The 17,175-nt window shown below is 49.2% G+C and overlaps 2 protein-coding genes across 4 annotated transcripts in view; both read left to right on the top strand.

The window, feature by feature from the left end:
- Positions 1-146: 146 nt before the first annotated feature.
- Positions 147-7,347, top strand: LOC119198398 (suppressor of tumorigenicity 14 protein homolog). The gene is made up of 18 exons (XM_037455516.2): positions 147-805; positions 896-1,020; positions 2,178-2,245; positions 2,381-2,574; positions 2,670-2,765; positions 2,976-3,195; positions 3,285-3,427; positions 3,525-3,622; positions 3,779-3,888; positions 4,045-4,178; positions 4,307-4,411; positions 4,596-4,706; positions 4,832-4,945; positions 5,061-5,180; positions 5,272-5,455; positions 5,540-5,811; positions 5,907-6,043; positions 6,168-7,347. Exons 1-18 carry the CDS (start codon positions 541-543, stop codon positions 6,333-6,335), a joined length of 2,664 nt encoding a protein of 887 aa, XP_037311413.2. The 5' UTR covers positions 147-540; the 3' UTR covers positions 6,336-7,347.
- A 461-nt stretch (positions 7,348-7,808) lies between these two features.
- flt1 (fms related receptor tyrosine kinase 1) overlaps positions 7,809-17,175 on the top strand; it is a 25,164-nt gene continuing 15,797 nt past the window's right edge. For 2 of the 3 annotated variants that reach the window (XM_037456312.2, XM_037456311.2), the window contains exons 1-8: positions 7,809-8,232; positions 10,577-10,673; positions 10,819-11,024; positions 12,799-12,929; positions 15,784-15,949; positions 16,050-16,186; positions 16,646-16,817; positions 16,924-17,041. In XM_037456312.2, the coding sequence (XP_037312209.2) occupies positions 8,175-8,232; positions 10,577-10,673; positions 10,819-11,024; positions 12,799-12,929; positions 15,784-15,949; positions 16,050-16,186; positions 16,646-16,817; positions 16,924-17,041 (1,085 nt within the window). In that variant the 5' untranslated portion in view covers positions 7,809-8,174. The remainder of the gene's footprint in view (positions 8,233-10,576; positions 10,674-10,818; positions 11,025-12,798; positions 12,930-15,783; positions 15,950-16,049; positions 16,187-16,645; positions 16,818-16,923; positions 17,042-17,175) is intronic. The other variant, XM_037456313.2, reaches the window with a different exon arrangement.

The following is a 17,175-nucleotide window of genomic DNA, read 5'->3' as shown; positions in this document are numbered from 1 at the left end:
CACAGTGCTATGAGGACTCTCCCCAAAAGCAAAACTTGCGAAGTGTACTGCGTCTCCGGGGATGGACATGGATCAGGCTGCTCCGCTGCACAGGTAAGTCACCATCGGTGCGCGCTGTTAGTTGCATAAAGGACAACTGTCCCAAACATGACTTTGCCCTCTGCGATTTTAAATAGCTGTTTAACCCCGGTGAGCTTTCTTCTCCAATAGCAGAAGGATGCCCCCCCCACAGTCGGCCATGGCTCATCTTAATTGCAAAATCTGTCTCCGGCGGTATGTGGGTGTCTTTCTCATGTGTGTCCACGTCAGGGTGAGCCGACACGGCGCAGCCCGGCCGTGGGAAAGCAGACTCGTCCAGCCACGCTTTGTCTGCTCCCCCGGGGAATCCTGCCAACCCCTTAAATGTTTAAGGAGATCCTTTGAGCCCAGGGATGCTCACCGTTACTCTCCCTGAACCAGAGTCTGCTCGGCCATTAAGTCTGCGCCTCATTGATTTTGGCGGATGGGCTGCACTTCTCTTTATTGCTGTTCAGGAGTACAATGAAAGCAATTGGAAGCCACTTGAGCCCCAAGACGTTAAAAGGTATGATATTTGAGTCGTGCCCTTGTCTCTGGAAGGGAGAGGGGGAGTCGAAGGAGCCTGCCGAGTCACTGGGCCCCCCCACGAAGCCTGAGGACCAGGCCGAGCAGAAGGCGCAGGGGGGGCGAGCTCCAGTCGGGGGCTCCTGGAGGAGGTGGATGTTGGGTGTGCTGCCTTTCTTTACCCTCGCTGGTGCCATCGCATTGACCCTCCACTTCTCAGCATGTGAGCGCCTCCTCAAAATGTGCTCATTCCGATTTCCACCCCCCCCCGAGTGCACCTGTCTCAGAAATCTCTACCTGCTCCCCCCTCCAGCTCCGCCCTCCTCGGTGTTCTTCCTCGGCGGCAGCGTGGAGTTCCCGAACCTGAGCTTCTCCTCGGAGCTGAGTGACTCCGCCTCCCCTCAGTTCCGCCTGCAGGCCCGGGCTCTGAACCCTTATGTAAGTGGAACGAGGGACTAGTCCGTCACTGCCCCCCCCCCCACCCCCACCTCTGAAAGAGCGCTGCTTGACCTTCCCGCGTTCAGCTGAAGCTGTGTCCTGCTGTACTAACGATATAAATCCCTACGCCGCTGGTAGTGTCTTTAATGTGGCGCTTTCTATACGCCGCTGCCCTCTTTTCCACTTCCCATTAATGTATTTGCATTCTTATTTGTTTCCTCTTCTCTTTATCCGTCTTTGTCCTCCTCTCTCTTTCTCTCCGGGTTTTTTTTTTTCTTCTTCTCTTCTGCGCACCTCTGTCCCTCTCGCTGTCTCTCTCTGGTGGTGTTAAATGTAAAGCTGAAACGGGAGCCGGGGACTGTGTGTGTGCAAGTTCCCGAGACCCCGAGGGACAGGGGCCTTTCAGGGCCGAGGACAAGCCTGCCATTTGTGAGTCCGGCCCCGGGCGGAGAGAGTGAGAGGAAGATCAGGCCTTCAATAAAAACATTGTCTGTGTAGCTTTCACACAATCAGCCACTCTGTGTGTCCCCGAACACCGCAGAGAGGAGGGGAACCTCGGTTTGACGCTGGGGTTGAGAGAGACAGGGCAGTAGGGCAGGAGGGGATGACAGAGGGATTGGAGGCTCGACAGGAATATGAGAAGTGAGGGATTTGGGCTTTTCGGGGCAAACGGTCAGAAGGTCAGGCTGAAGATTCCCGCTGAGCAGCGGAGAAATGGCAAATTGATGGCTGTCAATCCCCCTACACGGAGTACATGGCGTAATGCTCCTTCAGTCTTCTTTGAGGGTGAGTTATCAGGCTTGTTAGGTGGTCATAGTGTCTGGACAGCCGACTGTTCATTAAAGACCAGGTGAACTCAAGGCCAGGTGCCCACACCTCAAAGGCTCCTAGCTCCACACGGCTGGCATGTAGAGACACAATGGAGCTCTGTGCAGCTCCAAGTCAACATACACACAGGCAGAGGCTGATACACACACAAACACACACACACTAACACATGTACACAAGAACAGTGCTTGTGTTGAAAGGTGTGTTCAACCAGGTGTTTCCATGTGTTACAAGTGAAAAGTGACCTCACTTGGGTCGCTGTGATGTTCCACCGATAGAAAACAGTATGTGGTCAACTATTCTTATTTTTGTCTTTTTTTTAAAAACAGTTCTCTGAACTCTACGAGTCTTCGCCTTGGAGCTCTTACTACCTGCACTCAGGAATTACTGCCTTCAGGTTTGACGCATTAACAACAAGCCTCACGATGAAATGACGCAAAAGTTCATAAACAAAAGGAGCGTGCATGACACCGACAAACCCAGACCTTTGCCCCTTGCAGAATAGCAACATTGTAAACCCTTTGTGTGACAGTGAAGGAGCTGAAGGGCTCAATGTCTTCTACTGGAGTAAATTCTCCGCCCCGGACGACGTTGCCGCGGCGATCAAGAGGTCCGGGCCCGAGCGACTGCAGCGCCGGCTCCCTGGCAGCAACAAGGTGCAGCGGGACAGCCGCAACGAGCAGCGCTATTACATGGAGCCAGATGACGACACGCTCCACCTGCTGGGTAGAGGCTCTCGCTTTAGAGACACACACACACACACAATATGCAGATATTACACTGAATTTGATTGTTTTGGCATCTGCTATTTGTGCACGTAGGTTTGGACCCTGACGACTTTGAATCAGAGGACAAATCTGACAAGAGCAAGAACCCGAACAGCATCCAAGGTGGGAAGTGGCAGCTCGGCTTCCAAGGTGAGAAAGAACACAGCTTTGACTTGAAACCACAGAGCCTCAAGATCAGGTATCTTATGACGATTCAATAATTAGAGAAAACTTATGATTCCAACTGCTGGATGCTGCTTTCGAGGCCTGCATGCTGGGTCCGCTCACCGAAGCTGCTCCACATCGCTCATCTTCTAACAAATCTATGTAAGTGTTTAAGAAGTCCCTTCCTCTTTTCAGCAATGTCCTTTGACCTTTATGCCAAATATGGCAACAACCGCACCCTGAGCCTGGTGAGTCCCAAGAAGCCGTACTACCAGTGGCGTCTCCGCGTGCCGTCGGGTCACGTGGTTCGACTGGTCATCCTCACGCTGCACGGCGCCACGCCGGGAAGCTGCACCGCCCACAAGCTGTCGGCCTACGACTTTCTGCTTCCATTACAGAACAAGATAATCGCACGGTAAAGACACCCACTTGATCTCGTGTGTGCGATGTGTCCCGCCTGCGTGTTGCATGTATCCACACCCCGGGTGCATTTACCTGTCTCAGGTGGTGCGGGTTGCCTATTTCCGGTTCGTCGCCCGTCATGAAGCTGACATCCTCTGGGAATGTGATGTTGGTCACCTTCTCCTTCAGCAGACAGAGGGATGGAGCGGTCTTCAAAGCGTACTTCCAAGCTATCCCGAGAGCAGGTTTGAGCTTTTCTACAGATCTTGTGTGATAGGTTTGTGCTGGAATGATTTATCTTCACAGTTGTTGTGTATTGTGTGCACGTCGTTCCCCCTGCAGGTTGTGGAGGGTCGATTTCCTCCTGGAACGGCTCTATTTCCTCCCCCTACTATCCCTCCTATTACCCTCCTAACGTAGACTGCACCTGGACACTACGGGTGAGTGATTTTGTGTCTGTGGTGGAAACCGTGGAAATACCAAAAAGAAGTTGGAATCCCAAGAGCGTGAAAGAGTGAATCGCGTCTTTAAAATTTGGGCCGTCCACATTCCGGCATGTGGATGCTTTCTTTAGTTGTCTTTGGTTACTTTATCAGGCGCCGTTGCCAGGATACTTGATCTCCATGACGATCGTGGCGATGGACATTCAGGATTCCCGCTCGTCAGACGGTTGTGAGAAAGACTGGCTGGACATCGGAGGGGTCAAGTGAGTTGGGAAGTCCATTAGCTACTCTGCGTTAGCATTTCATTCAGATGAATCATTTGTTTTATCATATTCACTAAATGTGTTTTATCTCATAATTGTCTGAGACACTGTGTCCTGCATGCGAGACTCCTTACTTTGGTGCTCTTCTGCATCTAGACTGTGTAATCCCGTGTCAGACAGCAGCAAAAAGCGAGTCTACTCCTCTCCTCTCTCCCTCCACTTCCATTCGGACGAGTCTCTCACCCACAAGGGCTTCTACTTGCTCTATCGCGCCTTCTCTCCCGAGGGCAGTAAGTCAAATCCGAACGGCTACGGCGTGTCATTCATTAAGGAACCCGGGCTCTCATATCAGCATCCACACCAAAGATAACCCTCTAAATCCACGGGGTACATTCATTTCCTCCCTGTTTGTCCCTAGCTTGTCCTCGGCAGTTCCGTTGTGGCGATGGAGGCTGCATCCCTTTGAGGAAGGTGTGTGACGGAGTGAAAGACTGCTCGGACGGACGGGACGAGGCTAAATGCTGTAAGTCTGTTACCTGAAGACACTTTCGTAGATGCAAAGGGGGCCGTACGCTCGACCAATGGGGTTTTTATTTTTTTTATTTTCCACACTTAATATGAACAACACGACCATAGTGCTACACTCAGATCTGTATGTGTCTGTGTGTTTCTATGTGCATGTTTGCACATATGTGTAAAACGTGTAGCATCCTGCAGGCCAGGGGAGGTGCTGTGTGGGAACGGCCAGTGTAAGCCTCAAAGCAGCCAGTGTGTGAGCCAGAGCACCTGCGCAGACAGCAGCGAAGAGGGCGCCTGTGGTGAGCAAGACGGACGCCGGCGTGACGCGTGTGTGTGTGTGTGTGTGTGTGTGTGTGTGTGTGTGTGTGTGCGTGTGCTCGCTCTTGTTTTCAGGGGTTTAAAAGCTCACGTGGTTGTTTTTCAGGAGGTAAATGTCCCCACATGTGTTCCAACAAAGTGTGTCTGCCAAAGTCTTCGGTGTGCAACGGTGTGATCGACTGCAAAGACCGCAGCGACGAACTCAACTGTACCAGAGCGTGTGAGTGGCCCAGATGTGGCGCTGACGGATCAATTAAGTCGATTTTACCGCATGATGTTGCATTGAAAGCGCCCCTTGTTCCACTCTGCCTTGTTATGTCTTTCATCCTCATTAGACCTCAAAGGCTGCTCCTCATCCTCATACAAATGTGCCAATGGAAAGTGTGTAAGTAAGGTGAACCCCGAGTGTGACGGCGTCAAAGACTGCTTTGACGGCTCCGATGAGCTGCGCTGTGGTGAGTTCCAACGTGAATAAAACCCCCTCTACATGTCTTAAGAGGGTCCTGCTACACGTGTTCGTATCGTCTGTCTCCCCGTGGGTCGCAGGCTGCGGCACCAGGCCCAGGAAGCGCACCAAGATAGTGGGCGGCTCTGATGCCGGGGCGGGGTCGTGGCCGTGGCAGGTCAGCCTCCAGATGGATCGTTACGGACACGTCTGCGGCGCCACGCTGGTCGCCAACCGCTGGCTGATCTCCGCAGCTCACTGCTTCCAGGACTCGGACGCAATCAAGTGAGAATGGTGGCCCAGGCGGCGCGCGGCACGCGCGGCTTCGGTGTGCGTGTGCCGCGTGCCCAATGGATGCTGTGTCTGCAGATACTCGGACGCCCGTGCGTGGCGGGCCTACCTGGGAATGCGGCTGATGACCACGGGGAACAACGGGGCCGCCACCAGGCCCATCCGGCGGATCCTCCTTCACCCGCAGTACGACCAGTTCACCTCCGACTACGACATCGCGCTCCTCGAGCTCAGCGCGCCGGTCTTCTTCAATGACCTGGTGCAGCCCGTGTGTGTCCCCGCCCCCTCGCACACCTTCTCGACGGGGACCAGCTGCTACGTCACAGGCTGGGGGGTCCTCATGGAAGACGGTAAGAATGCTTTCAGATCTTTAAGGCAATGTGGGGCCCAAAATAAACAAGCATCACAGCACTCAGAACACCTGAGGCATTTGCTTTGATTAAAGGTGAGCTGGCCGCTCGCTTGCAAGAGGCCACGGTGAAGATCATCAACAGGAAGACTTGCAACAAACTGTACGACGAGGCCGTCACTCCCAGGATGCTGTGCGCCGGGAACCTACAAGGAGGGGTGGACGCCTGCCAGGTGAGTGCGTACCTCTCTCGGTGCACTGCTCTCGCTATCCATGGCGGCGCCCATCTTCACGGCAAGCTCGTTGCACTTCCGTTTAGAGGTTGAAGACACCATGAGTGAGCTTGTGTTCCCTCAGGGTGACTCCGGAGGGCCTCTGGTGTGCCTGGAGCGAGGCAGGCGGTGGTTCCTGGCGGGGATCGTGAGCTGGGGCGAGGGCTGTGCGAGGCAGAACCGCCCCGGTGTCTACACACAGGTGGTCAAGTTCACTGACTGGATTCAACAGCAGACTAAAGGACAGGTGTAACTGAATATCACGTGGAGAAAAAAAAAAAGACGGAATTAATACAGGTTTCAGACCCTAGTTCGTCTTCATATTCAGTCATTTCTTTTTTCCATGGCCACGGGACCAGCGAGGGCCGCATCCCTGCCCCACAGCAAACATCTTTCCTTACAAAAGTGCTGTAAAAATACAAGTTACAGAGCAAAAAAATACCCATTTCCGTTAAAGAGTCCTATTACCTTTGAGTCTTCACTGTCTGCACACTTGTAGACTCTGTGTTGATATTTTCTTTAATATATATGTCTCCTCAATCAGATGGAGAGGTCAGGCCAAAGCACGACAACCAGCCGGGTGATCCTGTGTGTCAATGTAGCCTTTACATCGTCTCTGTTCTGCCTGCTAGATTTTTTATTTTTCACTTTGGAGATTGTGACTGTTTGGTGACCACATACCCCAGCAGTCCTTTTTTTTATGTGGAAAAAGTTCTCTCCCCACATGTAACCATATATATTATTGCCATCTACATTCGCCCATGTACTGTATGTGCGTGTTTAAGAGTTGTACTGTATTTGTATTTTTGTGCATTTGTATATCATCAGTTCATCTCAGAGCCTTAAATTCAATAGATTCTGTACGTGTAGAGAAGTGAATAATCCCTCAATAGGATGTGATAATATATTTGGTATTTCAGTCATACTGGGATTTAATTTATCTCTGTGGTGCCTCGTTTGTACTTTATCCTCCATGAAAAGTGTGATCCCAGCTCCCTTTAAAGACCTGATGCCGTGGATGCTGCATGGCGTAAGGAGTAGTGAGATTATTAGAAGAGCGGCCAACCAACCATTCCTATGAGGTCACACTGTTTCTGTTTCTCCGGAAGTCAACTCTCATTCAGCTCACATCGCCACCCAGTGGCCTGTCTGCGCCATTGCTTTATGTCTCGAGGGCTGCAGCTCACTGCCAAGGGATCCAAAAACACGCAGCTTGCATCATGGTTTCATTTTGTTGTATGCTTTGACATTAAAGACATAAGACTTTCAACAAAACTAATTATTGCTTTACTTTAAATTCTGACATATTGTGTTTTATTTATGTTCTTCAGAGATTTTTAAAAATATTTTTCTTCAAACTTGACATTTTCTGTTGCTTCAACTGTTTTTACTTTAAAGAGTATCCTAGAGGCCCTTGGACAGCACAGATATTTGGAAGTTTTCTGATGACGTCATGGTGTGATCAAGGAGTCACTTTACAGAGGTCCGCTGTGGTGAGATCATTGTTTTTAGCTTCGTGCTGTGTGTTGCTTGCCCTTCCAAGCGGGACCCGTGTTTATTTTCTTTTTGAGGGGGGAAAAAAAAAAAATCAGCACTTTGAAAAATGAGACTCCTGTCAAGTTGTTGATGAGGACACCACCCCGTGTGATCCGGTGCCTACGTGCTGATCAACAGATGTGCCGATAGAGCCAGCACCCTGTGCACATCCTCCCTGCATTCATTGGTGAGTCTTTCTAGCCAGTTAGAAATAACAGACCCTGCTATTAGGAAGTGATCATGTACATACACTCAAGTGTGTGCAAAAGGAAATTCTGTTTATGACCATTCCCTTTTACTCACACCTCACTGCCCCACTGCTTGAGTTAAAAGGGGACTGCACTTACGCTCGGGGTGTGTGGACTTCCGTGACGTCACCTATCCGGTGGCTGCACTGTGGGAACGGTATAAATCCGCGCCACTATCCAAATCGATGGGAAAAGTTGCACTGGAGTTCAAGCGCGGTCTCCTATTGCGTGACTGGGGGGGGGGACATCTGCAGGAATAACACATATTATATATCTGCAAGCAGCAGATAGCACCAGAGTCAGCAGAGATGATGAATTGTATCCTAATCTGTCTGCTATGTGGAATGTATGGTGCTCTTGCAAGGGGTGAGTCAATTTCAGCTTCTTTTGTTGTTGATCATTTAGTTATTGCTTAATCGATTTAGTTTTAACGGTTGTTAACTCAAAGTGGTTGTTACCTTTGGGGAAAGTGTAGTTTTACCCACGACTCTTTCCTACGACATTGTTTCGCATTAACTAATGTGTCCTGCAGGGTCATAAGGCATTTTTCTTTTTAAATGAACCAAGGTAGAACATCCAGTCTTTACTTTGGAAGAAAACAAATGACGCACAGTTGCGCGTCTTCGGATGTGGCGCACTGTGGTGCGGCTGCGCATTTATTGGTGTGTTCGCGTGTCTGAGGCTGCTCGGCGTGTTCAACTCTGTGTGCAAAGACGGAGATAAGCGCTATCCTGCGGCACACATGCGCAGCCCCGTGGCCCGGCGCATTTTGCGCTCGGCCCCCGGTTGAATGGACTGACGCAGGGCGATGTTTCCTGAGACTGATGAGTTTACCTAATGACAGTTCTGATATGAAAAGAGCGCGTGGTCGGCTGACGGAGAGTATCCGGGCAGGAACCGGGGTTAATCCGTGCTCGTTGCCAACACTGTCGGCCGGTTGCGTTTAAACTGCGCGCAGAAAGATGTGTTTCCCTGCAAAATTAAGCTCTGCAACCAAAAAACTCAAGTTGCCTGATATAGCTGACAATGCAAATAGAGGCAATCAACACAATATATGCCTCGATTAACTCATCCCACTGTTTTTGTAAATATTTTATATGTCCTTTTAATATTGAAATTGAACTAAATTAAGACCACTAATGCTAGAAGGGAAGTAAGACGCAACTGCAAGGCCTGTGATCAAGATCTTACCTTTAACATGGACAAGATGTTTCAGTCAATCAACAGATACTTTTACAACCAAAGTATAATTATATTCACATGATAATACATACATTTGGAGCATGCCATTAGTGAGTCCTAATCTACAACATGATGCCTCACCATCCATTAGATACTTAAACATTGCCTGATCCCATCAAACTGAAGACAAATTTTGTGGATATTTGATGTCCTTCACCCTAAAGCTTTTGAGATTCAGTACAAAAAAGGTTTTGAAGTGCAAGCCAGTGTTTATTATTACTATGTTTTCAACCTAAAACAATATATTATATTCATATTTAATAGTGAGGTTGCCAAATTAATAATAATTGAGTTGTAGTCATTGTGTCTGTGTGTAAACATGCCACAAAAGCATTTTTTTTGCATGATTTTCACTCTCTGTGACTGGAAATGTGATGTTTGAAAACAAAAGACATCTATTTTTTTAGTGGGCCTCTAAAGTATTTGTAAATGGTGCTTTTAGACACTTGGCAGCCTGTTTGAGGGGATCCCGAACTTCCTCTCCGTCTTCTCTCACCCTGCCGTGTGAGGTTCTCACTCACACAATGTGAAATCCAAGGAAATGGTATAGGAAGTGCTTGTGGTGTGAGTAATGCTAGATCTGCTCAATGGGGCATCCTCTGGGAACAATGATGCTGACAATGAAAGGTACTAATGGACATGATAGACGTGATTTGCCTGCTCTCAGAGCAGTGGGACAGTTGTGTTCCCGAGGACTGTTTCGACCCGCGGGGTGCACGCTCTGCGAGGAGCAGTCACCGTGAAGGACGGACTTCCCTGAATGATGTTTCCGCTGTTGTTGGGAGGAAGGAAGGGCGGACTCGCAGTCCTCTTTATCTCTCATTAATAAACCTCGGCGATGGAGTGGAGCAATGCCTTTTTTTAGATAAACAAGAGGGAAGCTGCTTACGCATTTCCACACAAGTTGTCAAGTGGCCTGAGCGAGGAGATGTGTGAGGGGTGGTGGGCAGTAGAGCGGTGGGGGGGGGGGGGGTCAATAATGCTGTAGCCTGGATGGAGTACGTGCTGTGGAGCCGGGACCCACTAAGACCGGTCCTGCAATCAATCAAAAGTCTGGTTTATAATGGACAGAGCACAAAGGGCCTGTCCAAAGTATGTATTGGTTGTCAAGTGTTTTGTCTCGCAGCGTTTCCTCAGAAATCTGTCTCACTTGGATCTGTGTCGACACAGTGGACAGTTTCAATCATGATCCCCAATCATAAGATTCAATTTTATTTGGATCATTGGATGTTTTTGCCCAATTACTTTGTTAACGAGCAAGATATTCTGCTGCAAAAAAAATACATTTTCATCATCTGACCTTGACCTCTCAACTGCGTGGATAGGTCCATATGTCTATAAATGCAACCTCATCACCTTATAACTACATCAAGACCAGACCAGACGTTTTTGTGATGCTCTGAGTCAGTGTCTTGGATGTTTCCGCCTCTCGCCCTGTGATTCTCATCCTTTTCTCCTGCCTCCGCAGACAAAGATCAGAAGGGGAAGTACAGAGTCCCTCGTCTGGATGTGAAAAGCCGGCAGCTGGTCCTCGACACCAACCAGACACTAGTGCTCAGCTGCAGGTAGGTTACAGGTAGATACATCCGGGGGCCAGACCGCCTTAACTTGAGCATCCTTGAGCAACCCATAATAGCCTTTTCCTTTGCTGGATGTGAATGCACATGCAAAGATCGCAAACTTTCAACCCTTTGTACCTCTCGCGTCCAGAGGTCGCTGGGAGCTGGAGTGGACGTACCCATCGGGTTTGGCCAGAGATGAGGTGCGAGTGGAGGAGTCTCGCTGTGGGAGGACGCGCCAGCACTACTGCAGCGGTGTGACGGTGAGCGGCGCCCAGGCCCGGCACACCGGCCCGTATAGCTGCTGGTACCGGCACCGAACCCAAAAGCAGACCTCCGTCTATGTCTACGTCACAGGTAAGGCTCTGCTGCCCGCGCTCATCGGCCTACGCCGCGCCCCCCGTCACACCTTCGCCCCCTCATGCTGACTGTGTATATCTTCAGGTTAAACAGGATGTGGTGGGTGCTAAATACAGACCAATGTCAGAGAGCCAACTAAATCCGAACACTGTTTGTCCCAATAACACATCCTTCTAAATGACTCTGGCACAGTTTTATCCCGCCCCTCCCCTGCCTCTCTCTCTCTCTCTCTCTCTCTCTCTCTCTCTACCTCCCTGTTTTCTATATATATAAATCCTTTTTACTTTCGTTTACGTGCTACCTCGAGGCCAGGAATAGCCCAGCTGCTGAAAGACTCAGGCCTGGGCAGAGTTTCCCAGGGCATCAGCCTTATCTGCTCTGCTCAGCTTTGCCTGAAGCATCCTGTGCTTCGGGGAGGAGGGGAAGGGCTTGAAGGGGGTTCGCTGGGAGGGGATGCCGCCGTGTCTGTACAAGGTGGCGGCGGGAAGGTGTGTGTCTGTGTGTGTGCGTGTGCGTGCGTGTGCGAGGAGCTGAGAAGGATAAGATGAAGGCCAGTGGCTCAGTGTATCAAGGGGTGAAGGAGGCACGATGTCTACCCAGCCAGCTCCTCCCTGTCCTGGGGGGGGAGGGGGGTGGGAGAGGGGGGGGATGGCGCTGTTCGCCCTGGCCTCCAGCCGAGCATGGAGCTCGGCTGGAGGCCAGGGTCACAGGGCACGCTACTGTTTGGCCAACAGGACCCTGGGGGCCATCAATCGGTCAGGTCGGCATGTCCATTAAGGGTCAGGCTTGGCCTGCGGCTCTGCTCAGACTTTGCCTCCCTCCCAGAATCCTCTAGGAATCAAAGCAAGAGAAGGAAGCCTTCAGTCGGCTAGTCCTTTGGGTACTTTTGTTCAAATGTTCAGAGATTTTCTTTCCTTGAATAACACCCTACGGTAACAAACAATACAGTGAGCAACACCCACACTTTTCAATGGCACAGCGCTATTACAGTAGTCGAGTCGGGAGGAGAAAGCTCAGAGAGGCCGTTTGATTGCTTCTAAACAATCTGTGTTTATTGTTGACTGCAGGCAGTCATTTGCTGAATGGGTATTCAATGAGTGGGTGTGGAGGACAGAGTATGTTTAGGAGTGTGTGTCTGTTTGTTTTTGTTTGTTGCTGAGATTGATACTTGGATGTGTGTGTGTGTGTGTGTGTGTGTGTGTGTGTGTGTGTGTTTGTGCAGAGGCCCCTGTCTTTTCTTTCCTTTCTCTGTGTGCATGAAATTAAAGGGTCAGTTCACAGAAAAACATGTTTTCTCACTCGGTCAAAGAGGTCATTTCCCCCCTCCCCCCCCCCCCCCCTTCACTTCCCTTAATGTGTCATGTGTCAGTTTTCAAAGCTGTGAAGACCTTAAACATTCAAATCACCTCCTGGTGGATGTATCAGAAAGGTCTCAAACCATCTCAACTGAATAATCCTCTGGGTTTTTTCATTAAAGAAAATTTTGGCTTGTTAGGATTGTCTGATTTTCTCTTTTGTATCATTGCTAATCTGACAGATATGTTGGATAACTTATGGTTGTGCAAACAGATTTCCGTCAAATTGACTTTTAAGATGTTTAAGATGTTGTAAAGGTGTTTCATATCTGTGAGCCGCCACTTTAAACTGTGCAACAATTTAACAATTACCTGTTATCTTAAAATAAAGAACAGCCTTTTACGTTTACGCTTTCATTTTTACATGTTTTTTGTCGGTACTTTATGTGTCCCTGACCGCAGTGTTTGGGTTTCAGACAGCAAGCAGCCATTTGTGGCCCATCCGGATCCGAGTGTGAGCCCACATGTGTTGTACATACAGGAGAACCAGCCGCTGGTCATCCCCTGCCAGGTCACCCACCCGAACGTCACCACCACACTGGTCAAGGTCAGTGCAGGCCATCTGAACAAAAAGCATCGTGATCTGCACACTGGTTGTGTCCTGCTCTGCCCAGTAGCACCCCTCACGTTCTGTGCACATCATCAGCTTGCCCCATGATTCTTTCTATCAGGGCTCACTCATGCACACAATGCACCGTACCGTTGTTTCCCCCTCTTTATCCACATCGTTCGCAACATTGTTCTTATCTTGGCAGCCATTAAGCCGTGGCGTGTGTGTCCGTTTGTTTGTGTCTGTTTGCAGGGATGTGTGAAAGTGTGTGCGGAAGTGGTTGTGAGTGTTGGCGCTTGAGTGCCGAGTGAAGGGGGCGAGAGGGCAGCGCTATTAAGTGCAAAGTGCAGCATTTAGAGTCCGTCTGTTTTTTAACTGCACGTTGCCACGTAGATGTTATTTCCCTTCCAGCGAAACAACAGCAGGTCCGTCTGCTTAAATCTGCTGGAAGACTTTCAAGTCGACGATGCCGCTTTCTTCACTAACTTTTTTTCTGCTAAAGCGGGGGCCCACGGCATCCTGTCGGCAATGTCGCTACCTCTGGAAACAGGACATACGCTTTGGATTGCCCCTTTTTGGCCGCTGGCCAGCCCCACTTCCCACACCTCACCCCTTACCTCCTGTAGTAGGAATCCTGGCTGCCAACTTCCCCCCCGACTGATGCTTTAAACGGCTGCTCTGCCTGGCTGAGGAAGCCGAGGGCAGCTACCGTTGACCCCGACAGATCAAAGTACAGTAAATGTTCTTTAATCACAGAGCTGATCATTAGTATGGCAGCGCGTGCGTCACTCTAGGAGGACTATTGTGGTGCGACAAACAATAGAGTAGATGTCAAACGTCCTCGGAACTTGACGGTTTGCGTACATCTAATACACAAGACATGCAATGCACTCCAATAGTTCAGTATTGCACCTTCATACAGTTGAGGGACTTGCTGGAGATGGATTAATGGGCAAAATTGGTGCAGCAGCAGCAACTTTAAGCCTGTTTTATGGTAATGATAAAAAATCCTCAGCCCTACACATTCCATCATACAAAAAAGGCTTTGTTGGACTCTCTGTGCCACCTAAATATCCATGTCTTTCAAACTCCTGAATGTTTGTGCTATCGGAAGTACAACTAGTACAACTGACAGTTAAAGAAACATTTTTAGTTAGTTACTTAGACAAAAACCCAGATGGTCCATGGAGCTGACAACCCCGTGTTAGCGACCAGGGCCGGGTCTAGGCAGGGGCAAGAGGGGGCCTGGCCCCCTCAAATAAATGTTGTGCCCCCTCAAACTAAATCAATCAATTAGACATGGTAAAAGGTGCTGGAGCACAATGCCCCCTCAAGATTTGTGGCTGCCCCCTCATACATGCCTGTCTAGACCCGGCCCTGTTAGCGACCCATCAGTCCCGCTATTGTCTCAAAAACTTCTTCACCGCGAGACCTCTGTTTCCAACCCGAGGAGCCCCCCCCTTTTGGCCTTTAGAAAGAATGCAGGTTAAGCACACTTACGCAATGGCTTCTTTTTTTTTCCCAACAAGGAGGTTGTCGCCTCGGACAAACCTTGCATAACATTCCTACTGTGTTTGTTTTCTGCTTCCATCTCCTCCCAAATGCCTGGAACCTCAAAGGTAATTATTCTAAAAATAGCTCTCCTCTGCTTCCTTCATCTCCACTAATCCTGTTCTGACAGAACCAGAAATCCACTCACTGTCACAGTGTTGTTTTTCCTGGATCTCTAACGTGACCCTTCTCAGCGGGAACAATACACAGGAGGCAGTGCTCTGTGAAAGTGACCAGAAGGTCCCAGGGGTCCGGAATGACTGGTTCGACCTGGGGTTCAAGTCAAAATGTCTATATCCTGTAGTAACAGGATGCAAGGCCAATGGACCAGAGTCACGTTCCTCGTATCCTGACCTCCTCCGACTCCTTCGCTCCTCCTCCTGCTTCTCCACCGTCACGCACTTTTCATGTATACGTATGAGGGACGGTGAGGGACGGTGTTGAGAGGGGCAGTGAGGCCCCCGAGGCCGATCAGAGGCCGCTTAAGTTTTGGTAAAAGGGAAAAGCAACTACTTTACAGGACTGAGGGAGGAGGAGGAGGAGTAGGAGCTCTGTGGCGTCTGGGAGGTTTGACTCGCTCAGGGAGGGGGCGATATCAACCAGTTCACACTGGGGGTGCAGGAGAGGGGGGAAGTGTGTGTGTGTGTGTGTGTGTGTGTGTGTAAGAGGGTGGTGGTGGGGGGGTCCACCTGTTCCCTTGAGATTGGGTGGGAGGCTTCCACTGGGTCAAAGAAACTTGAGTAAACATTTCCTTGAGACTGCCTATAAGAAAACAACAAGGTTACACAAGTGTCCGCGTCAAGTATTATAAAACCAAAACCATGTCATACACGCAGCATCATCAGGGGCTTCTTGACCAATCGGACTGTACAATCAGCTTCTTCTACAGATTTTTCTAAGGGACCTGGGATCTTCCCAAACTGAAGTGGAAGAGTATCTGGACTTTAGCTCAAATCTGAACAAAATGGACACCAATTGCAGAGAAACCATGAATGCAATGTTGTTAAAGAAAAAAAGTTAAAATAATTCCATGACTCGATAACTTGAGCTTGAGTTACACTAAGTCACGCTAATGTGCCAACAATGGAGTTTTGATTTCTTTTTGCCTAGCAGCTGATCAAAGGCAAATAACAAAGATCAGTGTCCTCCTGTGTCTTATCACTGGGGGTTGAACATCCCGTAGGACTTTGTTCCTTCCCCATTTCCAATGTTTAAGTATCAAATCAGTGATGACTGTTGATTCCTGATCTTCGTCCACACACGTTTGACGGGTGGTGTCTCGCACTCCCTCCTCCAACAGTACCCCAACCGCAAGCTGACCCTGGACCACAGAAGCATTGTCTGGAACAGCGAGCAAGGCTTCACCATCCAAAGCCCGACCTTCTCGTACGTTGGCCTCATCTACTGCCAGGCGGTCACCGAGGGCGTCGTACACAATTCACGTACATACTATGTACACAGATATGGTCAGCAGTGCACAAATTCAAATCACACACAAAAAAAAACATTTCACTCCGAGTCCTGTAGTTTATCGTCGTCTGTGTATTTGTTTCTTGCTCGTCACAGTGAGTAAAATCATGGAGGTGTATCTGAACAGCAGTGGACCCGTGCGCGCCCTGGAGGGAGAGAGGATGGTCTTGAACTGCACCGCCACCGGGGAGTGGAACACCAGAGTCAACATCACCTGGGACTACCCCGGAAAGGTGAGACCTGCGTTACAATCCGTGGAGACAAATGACCTTTTGACAGAGAATAGGAAGGCAAACAAGTCTGCAGAAAATATATGTTGAATATATATAGTGTGTGTTTAAATAATAACATAACAATGCAAGCTAACAACCGAAACATCGTCAAATGCCATAAATAAGTAAATGAAATGCCCATAGCAGGCTTTCTTATTATTTCTTATTACTCGGGATACAACTTTTTTGCCATAATATTTGTAGTCCTGTGACTGTTGCACCTTTGACGAGTCAGCGAGAAACCATTTGTGAAGAACACTTTTTCTCATAATTTGACAGTGGAGACGGCTGATTGTTAGTAAAGAGGTCACATGATCTTCTGTGGGTTGAAGAACCAGCGTCTGGGTTCACAACTCTTACATTTTAAAAAAAAAAAAACACATTCCATGTTAATTCTGTGTTCTCCTTCTCCACCCTCAGAAAAAAAACACCAGCTCCACTTACAAGAGGCTCCTGATGCAACAAACGCACATGTTGTTTTACAATATTCTCACAATCCCGAAGCTGCAGACTTCAGACCGAGGCCGCTACACGTGCCGCGTGACCAGCGGGAAGAACACCAAACAACAGAAAGTCACGGTTTCCGTCTATGGTGAGTGTCTCTGAGTGTGGCGGGTTGATGTCACAGAAATCATCCGACGTTTGCATTCGCTTGCTTAAACCTTCCTGCATTTGTGCACGCTTTTCTGCAATTTTAGACCGTCCATTTATTCGCCTAAAGCCCCAACATGGATCTGTTATGGAGGTACAGAAAGGAGAGAAATCTTACCGAATCTCTCCCAATCTCCGAGCGTTCCCTGTCCCTGAGGTCGTCTGGTAAGACATCCCCTTCCTCCCCAAAAAGCCTTTTTTTACTGTAGTTTAGTTTTGTTCATTATAGTTATATATAGTTATACGTCGGTATAAAACCGCTCAGTCCCTGAAACTTTGCTCAGAGGTCTTTTTTTCTG

The sequence above is a fragment of the Pungitius pungitius genome, chromosome 19 (genome assembly GCF_949316345.1).
Source record: "Pungitius pungitius chromosome 19, fPunPun2.1, whole genome shotgun sequence".
Taxonomy (NCBI): Eukaryota; Metazoa; Chordata; class Actinopteri; order Perciformes; family Gasterosteidae; genus Pungitius; species Pungitius pungitius.
The sequence above is the reverse complement of the archived record's forward strand: the minus strand, read 5'-3'. Positions and strand labels throughout refer to the sequence as shown.